Source organism: Camelus dromedarius, chromosome 3 (assembly GCF_036321535.1).
Source record: "Camelus dromedarius isolate mCamDro1 chromosome 3, mCamDro1.pat, whole genome shotgun sequence".
Taxonomy (NCBI): Eukaryota; Metazoa; Chordata; class Mammalia; order Artiodactyla; family Camelidae; genus Camelus; species Camelus dromedarius.
In genome coordinates this window covers 1,013,780-1,024,996 of record NC_087438.1, presented here as the reverse complement: position 1 = coordinate 1,024,996, position 11,217 = coordinate 1,013,780, and the positions used below count along the sequence as shown (strand labels likewise).

At 60.1% G+C, this 11,217-nt stretch overlaps 2 protein-coding genes across 3 annotated transcripts; one reads left to right on the top strand and one right to left on the bottom strand.

Moving 5' to 3' along the window:
• Positions 1-1,026: 1,026 nt before the first annotated feature.
• NDUFS6 (NADH:ubiquinone oxidoreductase subunit S6) lies at positions 1,027-7,892 on the bottom strand. Its single transcript, XM_031442846.2, has 4 exons — positions 7,730-7,892; positions 6,856-6,909; positions 2,242-2,364; positions 1,027-1,492 (listed from the first exon to the last, which is right to left on the bottom strand). Exons 1-4 carry the CDS (start codon positions 7,862-7,864, stop codon positions 1,427-1,429), a joined length of 378 nt encoding a protein of 125 aa, XP_031298706.1. The 5' UTR covers positions 7,865-7,892; the 3' UTR covers positions 1,027-1,426.
• An 87-nt stretch (positions 7,893-7,979) lies between these two features.
• MRPL36 (mitochondrial ribosomal protein L36) lies at positions 7,980-10,625 on the top strand. 2 transcript variants are annotated; one of them, XM_031442837.2, is made up of 3 exons: positions 7,980-7,996; positions 8,350-8,883; positions 9,884-10,625. In XM_031442837.2, exons 2-3 carry the CDS (start codon positions 8,627-8,629, stop codon positions 10,173-10,175), a joined length of 549 nt encoding a protein of 182 aa, XP_031298697.1. In that variant the 5' UTR covers positions 7,980-7,996; positions 8,350-8,626; the 3' UTR covers positions 10,176-10,625. The 2 variants fall into 2 exon arrangements, with proteins under 2 accessions (XP_031298697.1, XP_031298689.1); XM_031442829.2 differs by lacking the exon at positions 7,980-7,996 and adding an exon at positions 8,026-8,042.
• The last annotated feature ends 592 nt before the right edge of the window (positions 10,626-11,217 follow it).

Genomic DNA, 11,217 nt, shown 5'->3' with positions numbered 1-11,217 from the left:
TGGGCTCCCCCGGGAAAGCAGAGGTTCACTTTAGAGCCATCAGTGCAGTTCACTGCGTCAGGCGCTTACAGGAAAAAGCACCGAGTTCCAGAGGTGAAGGGAAAGCACCGGGCAAAAGCCGACACCCACGTGAGCCTAGACCCTCGGCAGGTCACAGGCAGAAGGACCCCTGCAGCCCGGGGCTCGGCCTGGCCCTCCCACCGGCCGCTGCGCCGTCTGGCCCAGGTTCCGAGGCCTCCCTGTGTGCGGGACCTGTCACCCCAACCCCATGCACTCTCTGCACCCATTTCCAGCCGCGCCCCCTCAGCGGCCCCTTCCCACTCAGGCATGTTCTCAGTGCTTGAAATCATCGTGCACCCACTGCCCTGGTCAGGCTGACGGGCTCTCACCTACTCCAGGCTCCCCCTAGCACCACCCCCCGGCCCCACCGAGACCCCAGGACGCCCATCCCCACCTCCTCTCCGAGCCTCCACCTCCCAGACCACTCGCAGGGCCAGCCCAGGCCCACCGCCGGACCGCCCAGCCCGGCAGCTCCCACCCGAGGAGCTGGGGCTGTACCCACTGCGCACACCAGCCCACGGAGCTGCGCGGCCCCACTCACCACCCCCCCCAGGGACTGCCTGGAGCCAGGAGCAGCCCCCTAATCCTCCCTGTCCACAGAGATGCCCCTCCCTGACGGGTGAACACCACTGTAGCCACGCCCAGGACCCCTGACGGTGGGCACTGTCGTCCGGCTCCCAGGTCTGACCATGGAGCACCGGGCGCCCCTCTGGTAGCTCCCATTATGGTTCTGTTCTTCATCCAGAAGCTTAAATGGGTTTCTCTTCTCTAAAGTTTAGAGTTTCACCGCCTCATTTACAATAATCAGAACTCACCACGTGTCCCCTCTCACCAGGTGAATGTGCTCTCTCACTCACTGTGCCCCTGTGACCCACCCACAGGCTCTCCTCAACCCAGGCCTCTGCTCTGGGGAGACCCCTCGGCTTGTCATCACCTTCCCCCCCGATTCCCAGCCAAGCCTCCTCCTTCTTTCTTCAGCCTTATTTTTATTTTTGTTTTACAATACATCATAATTACGACTCTTTAAAATATTCAGACTGTACTTAACCCGGCCCACGTGTGACTACCACCACCTTCAAATGGATATTGAACTTCCTGGGACTGAAGACGCTGGACCACCCATCAGACGGAAGGAAAGTGTGACCGCAGGTCGGAGACGGGCCAGGAGCTCCAGCCTCGCGTGGCCATGGCACCCTCCCCGCAGCCCAGAAGCACCCGGCAGGACCCCAGAGGGGACAGGACCACAGAGGGGACCTTCTCCGAGCCCCCCTCCTAGGTGAATGTGCGACTTCCGAGCCGTCGGGGAGAGCTGAGCCGTGCGCGGCCGTCCAGGAGAGCGCCCCCTTCGCCGGCCTGCCGCGCCGCCCTAGTGGTGGTGCTGTCTGAACTGCAGGCCACAGTAGCCGCACGTCCCTGTCTTTGTTTCTTTGTCCTAAAAAATTCAAAAGGAAAGAGTTCCTGTTTAAGTTCCACTTCAAATCTAGACAGGTGTAGACTTCAGACCCCAGAAGTACACACCGCCACCAAGGGGTGCTGGGGCAGCTCTGAGCTCACTGCCAAATGCCGGGCGTGCGTGGCTGTGCCGGGGGTCCCCGGCTCCACCCGACTTGCTGGGGCACAGGCTCCTCGCCCTGGAACATGCAGTCACCTCCAGCAATGCCGCAAGGACAGAAAAGTGTCAGCACGCAGCCACTGCCGGCCCCACGGCTGAGTCCTTGTCCACCCTCCCAGCCCACGAGGCAGGCTGCACCCTGGAAGGACTGGAGGGCAGGGTGCTGAGCAGAGGCCCACCCGCAGGGCTGGTGTCCAGCCTGGACTCAGCAGAAGGGGCGGCGGTGGGTCCTGCCGACAGCCTCCCCTCCCCCGCCCGCACGCGGGCGTTACTGCGTGGGGCCTCCTCGGCCCCTGCCCTGCGTGCGGCTCTCCAAGGCTCCATGTGTGCATCCCTCAGGGACATAAACACAGGCGCCGAGGCAAGGGTTCCTGGGGAAAGACACACCCCACGTGTTTGGGAGGAAGGTGGCGCAGCGCTGGTGACACTAAGGCATCACACATGGGTCAGACAAGAGGTGCCCTGGACACCGTGGCTCAGTCCCTATCGTTCGTGCGGTCTGCGCCAAGGCCAGGCGGGAGAGTGCCGTGGGGGGTGGGCAGGACAGGACAGGTCGGGCTGTGCATTACCAGGTTTATGTAGACTCGCGGGTGGCCCAGGGCGCCCCCGCCGCCGTCACACGATATGACTCGACTCCCGACTTCGCTCACAGGCTGCTCTGCTATCAGATCGATGGCAAAGTTCTCATTCACCTGGAGCAAGAGAGACAGAAAAGCCTGTACAGACAAGTGCAGAAACTAGACACGTGCACGGAGTTTAAAGTCACGCAGGCAGCGCCCACGGATGTTCGCGCACTCCCAGGAAGGGCGCAGACCGCTCCACTCGACTGAAGTATCATCACCGTGCATCTCCCAGGCACACGGCAACTTAACACACGTGCGCAGTCGCTTTTCAGTTGGCTATAATTTCAAACTCACAGAAAAGTTGCAAGAACTGCAAGAACAGGAAATTCTCACCTGCCTTTGACTGGATTCGCGGATACTAACATCCCACCCCACCGGCCTGTCGCCTGTTCCCCACCCCTCACCTGCTGGAAAAGACCAGAGGCAGCGACTAGCCCCAGGGCAGGGAGCCCCGCCTCTCCCACTCACTCTGACAGGACAGGGTTCTGAAAACTCAGCTGGTTCTGGGCCCCAGGCAGGACACGTGACAGGTGAGCCTGAGCCACGCTGTGCTGGGGGAGGAAGCCCCAGACCCCGACGGCTGCTCCACAAGGGGTGACAGACGAGGCACCTGAGAAGCGAGGGTCCTGGGGGCGAGGGCACCTGGATGCGAGGGCACCTGGGCCCGAGGGCTCCTGGGGGACGAGGGCACCATGACTGCAAAGGCCCGAAACACAACAATACGATTACATCCATGGTCCCCAGAGAGGTTTTTAAACCATTTGCTTCCTTACTGCAGGGAATCAACGCATTATTTTCAAGGTGGTAAATGAAGGGAAAGAAGGGAGCTCTCGGCCGCCTTCGGCGGGGAGCCGGTCCCGCCCCGCACCAGCGCTCACACTAAGAGCAGGGAGAGCATCGACCCTCCCGCCAGAGCTGCAGACCCGGAGACGGTCGCCCACAGCAGAGGAACCGGAACCAGAGCCAGGAGTGCCCAGGCAAGGGCCCACGGGCCCGCCGCCACCGCAGCAGCTCCCCGCTAGGGTCAGATCTGCTGCCGCTGCTGCCTCCTAGCCGGCTGCCCCCTCCAGAGGGCAGGGCCGCCGGGAGAGACGGCCGCGGCCAGGCCACTGTGGGCCCTGGACGACAGGGGCCCCCCAGGCGGGGGGAGGGACGTGTGGGCGCCTGCAGGTTAAGAGAAACTGAGCACTTTGACAACCACAATGCACAGAACTCATTTGGATTCGGAGTCCAACAAGCTGCAAAATCATTAAAAATATGACACGATTGGGACTATTTATCACCACCAAGATACTTAATTTCAAAGAACCACGGTTAAGTTCGGGTGTGGCGCTGCCGCTGCAGACGTGACACCTTCTGGGGGTGTGCCCTGGCGGGTTTCGGACCCGAGGACACCGCGTCCCAGCCCGGCTTCAGGACAGGCAGCAGGGGTGCCCGGGAGCACCCTGGCCATGAGCACTGGGACTGACCAGGCACCTGGGGGGAGGCCACTGCACAATTCCCCCCACTGCACGCAGCTTCATTTTTGCAAAAGTTGCAAAGCAGCCATTCGCGCATCCTGGCTTGGCAAACAGTTCATCTCACGACCCCCTACCGCGGCCAACGTGAAAAGCTGGACAGGGGACACGCCTGGAGTCGGCCTCGGTGGGCACGGGGGAGACAGCACTAACGTGGTGTCCTGAGCACCTGGGGCACAGGACAGAGCTGACGGGCCCACATGGTCCCAGATGTGCCTCGGAGCCCCAGTCAGGAGCCTGCCCCCACGCCCAGCTGGCCCTGCACCCCAGGTGCTCCACAGTCCCGTGAGGAAAACCCAGCACCCCTCCCTGCCCCGGCCTCTCCCTTTGAAAGTGCCTGCGGTGGCCGCCGGGTCAGCAGCCGAGGTCTGTGTCCCACAGCTGGGCTCCAAGGGTTACCCACCCGCCGGCACCTCTGAAACCTCAGTGTCTCCTCCACACCATCAACCCACCCAGGATGGAAAACAGCACGACCACATCTTGAAGGTCACACATCTCTGGTGGCCAGAGGGCCATGGGATTGGGACACAGTGACAGAGGACAAATCCAGTCAGGGTGGGACCCCCGTCCCCTTGCAGACGCCCCTGGAGACAACACAGCGACGGGAGAGATGGCTGGACGCAGAGGAGATGCTCGCGAGTAAACGCCATCTGAGGTGAATGATCTTAGTATCTGTCCATCACACAGGTGAGAAGGGCTGTGCCAGGTGGGTCCTGGAGGGTCAGGGCCACCCACCCTGCAGGCCCAGAATCCCACCTGCAGAGAGAGGCCAAACGCTGCAGCGAAGAGGAGGAAACAAGAGAGTCAGCACAGACCAATCTCTATAAATAAGGGGGGGGCAGGGGGAGACCATGCAGTTTTAATAACATTTGAAACGAGGACGAGCAGTCAGTCTGGCAGCTGTTTCTCAGGGGCCTGCTGGCTCCGTCCGTCCAGGAGCACGGTCCCGAGCAGAGTCCCTCACTCACAAGGAGATGCGGGGCCCCCACCCTCTCCCAGCTGACGTCCTGAGCCCACAGAACGTGGGCAACACCCTTGTTTTCAGAAAGCCTTGCCAACCACAGATGACACTTCTGTAAGGCTTCTCCTTAGATTTCTATTTGCAGAGGGAGCAGGGAGCTACCCGAAGTGCAGCTCCGCCAGGTCACACCAGCCACGCGGCCGGGCGCTGTTTAGTTTACCAGCCCCGAACCAGCCCTGCGATGACGGCTCTGGGCGGGTGATGTCCTCCCCGCCTCTGCCACACGAAGCCATGTGCCACTCCAATGAAGCCTCAGCATAAATGATACACAGTCTCCCCGAGTGACAGATGTGTCACAAAGGCCACACTAACCAGCTCCCAGGCCCATCACAGGTGTCTGACACCTTCAACTGACGCAGGACAGCCCATCTCTCACGGTGGCAGCTCCCTTGCGACCTGACCCCAAACCCATGATTAACATCTGTTCCTGAAACGGTGGGGATGCAAAGAGCCCCAGGCCCCTGAAAAGGCAGCTCAACCGTCCAGCTTCCTGCTCTCTTGTTCCTCAGACCACGGGCAGGAGCACGCGTTTCTAAAACTACACGGAACTGTAGGGGCAGTAAGATCAGCGGCTGTCAGGGACAGGCAGGCGGAGGCGGAGCACAGGGGAAGACCCTGTGTGACGCCACAACATCGGATACAAGGCACTGTGCATTTGGCCAAATCCACAGAACGTGCAACACAGAGAGGGACCCGAGTCCGGGTAAACCATGGACTCGAGTTAGTCGTAAAGTATCAATAGTCTGCAAGCGTTCAAAGCTGTCAGTTCTAACAAAGGCAGCACATTCTGGCAAGATGTGCATGACAGGGGAACTGCGGGGGGAAGGGGGGCACGTGGGAACACTACACACTCTGTGCAACTTGTCAGTATACCTAAAGGTCTTTTAAAACAATGCTCTCTTGGAAAACAAAAACAATTTTAAATACTACGAAACACCACTTTCTGTTGTAAAAACAAGGGCCAGAGCAGGGTGCCTAGTCATCGTGACAGACCCGCTGCAAGATTTACAACACGGACAAGTGTCCCCCAACACTCATGATCTGCCACAGGAAAAGGTCCCAGAAACCCCGGGTGGGGATGGGGTCAAGGGTCGCAGCGGTTCAGGACCGGAGTGAGCAGATGGTCACGGCAAGGGGACACCACCAGCACTGCCTCCTCCATTCAGCTGTCACTGGCCTCACTAGCTCTGATCTTAGACGTTTGGTTTGGTTGGTTTGGTTTGAAGTTGCTCCCCCATTGTCCCCTGCAAGGACAATCAGAAGCCAGAAGCCAAAGGGAGAGCTCCCAGCAGAGAGGAGTTTGTGACAGGCTGAGCTGGGAGCTGGGGGCCAGGCCGCAAGGCTGGCCCCAGGGCTTCAGGACCCCATCTGCCGGAAGTGCTCCATCCAGAGCACCAGACTCCTTCCCGCCACCCGCCCCGCCCCAGAGCACAGCCGGAGCGGGCCTGGAAGTAGTAACCAGACACGGGAATGGACGACGTAACCAAGGTCAGAGGGGAGACGCAGTTCAGGGACAGCTGAGAAGGGCGGTGGAGGGGGTGCAGACTCCGGAGCCGGCAGGCACGAGGGGAGGAAGCAGGAAGAGAGCAGGCTCCTGAGGCGGAAGGACCCCAGCGCCCAGCAGTCGCACTGGTGTTTCAGGGAAGACCCGCCCCGTGCCGTCTTCAGCTTGACCACTCAAGTCCCTGAAAGAGCCAGTCTAATGTATGGGGAGCGAACCACAGAAAACACAGCTCCAAAAGTGACTGGAAGAGCAATTTTTAAAGGGGGTGTAGCGCAGGGATGGAAAAAAGGTCGCTCCCATTTATACACAGCCCACAACTATCCTTGCAGGGCGTCACGCTGCGTATTTCAGGGGGAAAAACAGAAACAGACATGTTTAACGTTTAGAAGAAACGCAGAATTCCAGAGCTCCTGAACTGCTCACAACCTGAATTTACTTAAAGTCCACATATTCGTTTTCATGTCTTGCTGGTTACGTAAGTTTTATGAGCTCACCTCTCTTTTACATCTTTTACGTACCTCTTTCTGGCGACCTACAAATCGAACTTTTCTGTAGTCTTCATCCTCATAAACCTGCAAAGAAAAAGACAGTGTGTGACTTTTACTGCCCAGTTCTGTATCTTACATCAATCATAAACCTCACAGGAAAAGTGTTTCCTTAATGGTTAGGCCGTTCAGGATCACACACATGGGGCGTGAGTGTAGCATTTTACAGCAGGATTCCTAAGAGGACAACAGGCAGCAATGCGAACCGGAAGGAGCGGGGGGGGGGGGGGAGTAGAGGAGAGAGCAGCTCAGGGGAGGGGGGCACCCCAACCTCCAAGCAGGCAGGGCCCAGAGCTTCCTTCTCTCTGAACCTGCCTGGTGATGTCTTGACAACGTAGGAACCCACTGTCTCATCTTTCAGGTTATAATTATCGTCTACCTCTGTTTTTGTAGTTTAGGGTACAGCAGACCCCGAGTTGTAAAAATGTGGTATTTAATACTGTACAAACATTATAAGACTTGACCCTTACAATCGGCACTTTCTGACTCCGGCGGCAGCCTGCCCACAGTAACCAAGGAGCTACCCCGGGGAACAGCCTTGTTTTACAGTCGCAGAAGCTCTAGGACCAGACCCTACAGTAGCTGCGAACACGCCGTGCACGCCTGAGCCCCTCGGTACCCCTGCGGGGGCTGGGCCGGGAGCAATGCGGGGCGGGACACCGGAGACTGGACCGCGGGCGCTGGGCCTGGGGCGTCAGGGGCACTGGAGGAAGGGACTGTGGGGCCTGGGGCCCCGGGAAGCTGGACCGCGGGGGAACACAGGGGACCAGGGGGACCAGGGACACAGGGTACTGGACCGCGGGATCTGGGGGCCCACTTGGGCGCCCTTCCGCGCCGCGGCGGTTACCTGGCCGGTATGCGTGACCTTCTCCCCGGACGGCGAGGTCCGCACCCCGAAGCACCGGGCGCCCCTGGGCAGGCTCCGCGCCGCCGCGCCACCCCGGCCCAGCAGCCGGAGAAAGGTCACCGCCGCCGCCGCCATATTGCCGGCTGACCTTCGACCCCGCGCGCCGACGCTCCGAGCGCCGACGCATGCGCACGGCTTCCGCAGGGCCGGCTTGGTCGGGACTTATCTCGCCCTTGGGAGGAGCGCAGGCGCAGTGCGGTCAGGCAGGTGCGGCGGACAGGTGCAGCGGCGGGCGGGGGCTCAGCCCGGCGGGGTAAGGCGGGAAGCTGCGTGCAACGTTAGCACTTAGTGACTGCTCCACTTACCAGGGGCAGGCGAGGGAACATGGATACGGAAGATGCAGTGCTTACATTCGATGGTAATCGATAATCATGTGGGGGTTACATAGCGAATGTTGGTGAATATTGAAGAAGGGTCCTTGCTTAGAGAGGAACTTGGAAGTACATCATGTTACGCGGTGCGCTTTTCTGTGTGGCCGCGGGGATGACCTGTTTTGGGGTTTCTGCAGCAGAGCCCAGTGCAACTACCAGTAAGGCACAGTCAATGGTATCCCCATGCAGGTCAGCCCCGAAAGGCCTGCTGCTCTGGAGCACGAACAGGCAGGACCTCGGCTCAGGGTTCCGGCCTTGCTTCTCTCCTGCTTCTCATGGCCTCCTCCAAACCGCCTGTGCACAGACTCGTCGGGAGGGTCAGCTTACACGGCCAGGCCCACCAAGGGCGAGGATGATGGGCGCAGGGGACAGTCCTAGAGCTGGGGTAGGGTCACGCACCCCACCCCTCAGAAGCTGAGGGCATCCACAGCTTGGACTCTGGGGAGGTGGAGAAGCCGACGAGGCGATGAGAGGCTACAGTGCACAGAATACCTCCCGGAACGGAAAGGTATCCCCAGATCGGTGCTCAGAGGCAGGCCCGAGCTCACCACCTGGGCAGGTGCCACAGCGCTCTGCCAAGTCAGCAGTGCGCCTTGCAGTGCCATGGAGCCGCGCAGGTGAACTCCGTCTGCAGCTCACCTTCGTGTGCATGGAGAGTAGATGTGTCCACGCGGACCCATCGCGGAAAGGCACGTGCGGCAGTATCATCATGGAATCTGGGCAGTGAGTACCTGGGTGTTCGCCATAAATGTCCTTCAACTTTTCTCTATGTTGGACAGTTTTCATAAAATGTTGGAGGAAAAAAAATTTAATTGCAACCGGTTCGGATCAGGGCCTATTTCCACGTGTTTTCCTGAGCGTCGCCACATTTCTCCCAGGATGTCCACTTAATACAAGCATGTGGTTTTTCTAGACTTTGTTCTGACGTTGCTATTTATCAGTTTTTAAAACGTCTACTTGGTTGTGACTTCTTTTTCATTCTAGATACCTACTTTAATTCTCATTTTTGCACCCCTCCCCCCCTCCCAGGAACACCCCCAAACCTAAAATTCCCGGTGGTCCACAGGGCTGGGGGCGTCTGGGGCGGAGGGCTTGGGGGCCTGGGAAGGGAATGCAGTCTGCGGAGGAGAAACTCAGAGCCTTCGGGCCCGAGCATCCCGCGGCTCCGCCTCTGCGCCCAGCCCGGCGGGGACCGCCACGTGACCCTGCCGCCATCTTGCTTCCTGGCAACAGTCCGGGCGGCAGCGTCGCCGCCCCACTGCGCAGGCCCGGGCGAGGGCGCAGGCGCAGGGGCTGGCGAGGCGCTCTGCCGGCGGGCGCGGGTGCGTTCTTTCCAGGTGGGGCTGTCCCTGGGGTCCCCAGGGCTGGGGGCAGGGCAGGCTGGGGTTCGGGGCTCCGGGAGGGGGCGTCCCGGGGATCCCTGGCTTCGGTTTCCCGGGTGGGCTCTGGGCCGAGGTCGCCGCAGTGGGCAGCGGCCTCACTGGTGCTGACTCTGCAGGCCCGGCCCCGGCCCGGACCGCGTGCCCCCTGCCCCCTGCCCCCTACCCCGCGGACTGGCCGCCCAGGGGTCCCGTGGACGGGGGCAGGGCCGGGGCGCGGGGCGCGCTGGACCCCGAGCGCGGCGCCGGAGCCCGTGATCCCGAGCGCAGGGACGCGGGGAAAGGACGTCTGAACGGGACGCAGGAGGCGCTGGAAGCCGTACAAGCCTTCCCCTCTCCCCCAGGTCCAGCCACAGCATGGCAGCTGCTCTCCTAAGGAAAGTGGTTTCCTCCGCGGGCCCCCTGCTCCGTCTGTGCGGTCGCCCCCTCTCCTCGCTCTCGCTGGGGCCCCTGCGCGCCGCACCTGCGGCCCCGCTCCTGTCCGCCCGCCTCGTGCTGGGCCTGCAGCCCGCTCTGGGCTTCAAGACCAAGGGCGTCCTCAAGAAGCGCTGCAGGGACTGCTACCTGGTGAAGAGGCGCGGGCGCTGGTTCGTCTACTGCAAGACCAACCCGAAGCACAAGCAGAGACGGATGTAGGCCCCCGGACTGCCAAGCCCCGTGCAGAGTCGTGCCCCTGCCTTAGGAGGTGGTGTCGCCTCATGGAAAGGAAAAGTGTAAACCTCCTGTGGACTCAGATCTGCTGGCCTGCCGCTGGCACCTCACCTCTTGCAGCCCCAGGGCCAGTCAGGCCAGAGCCCCACCTGGGGGGGCGCGCCTTTTGCCTCCTGTAGGAGCTGTGTTTGCTGGGGTAGAGGGCATAACAGGATGGAGAGAAACCTGGCCTGATCCCGCCGCGTCAGAGCAGGCTCCGCACAGAGACCTTCCTCGTGGTGCTTTCAGTCCTGTCTCTGCGTTCAGCCACACCGCTGCTTCCCCGGGATTCGAACGCTATTCCCAACAATTGTCCCAAGGCCCTTAGAAATCTTTAAGTCACGGGAAGTTTAACTTGTTTATACATACATAAAGGTATTTTGGGTATCAGTTAAACATGTTGTCATCCGTGGTCTGAGACTTGAAAAGAGTTTGTGCACGTGTGTCTGTGTATGCATGGGTGGTGTGTGTGTGTACACACGTGTGTGCAGTGGGTGTGAACTGAGGCAGTGGAACTGCTGTCAGGGACTCTGCAGACTGACCTGGAGCCAGTGACATGCAGGGCCCTGATGTCCCCTGTCACAGGGTTGCCTCTGAGCTTTGAGTCATTCTCTGCTGGAGTGATCAGTCTCAATTTGGTCTGAGGTCTGAGCACATGTTCTGACACATTCTGTCCATCTCGCGACCTTCTGCTTGGGGCCTCAGCCAGTTCCTCAGGCCAAGGGGAGACTCACATTCTACAGAGCAAGACAGGCGGGGAAACCCATGCACAGACAGCCCGCACAAAACGGTGAAGATCTCAGGTACAAAAGGCACTGCATACCCGTAAGAAAGATCAAAGGAGCCAACAAAAATGGGGCAAAGACAGGGACAGGCGGTGTCCGAGCAAACACGTGAACTACAGTCGATCTCGCTAGTAATCAGGAAATGAGAATAAAATTAAATGAAGTGCGTGTTTGCCATTAGATGTGCAAAAGTTAGTTTCCTG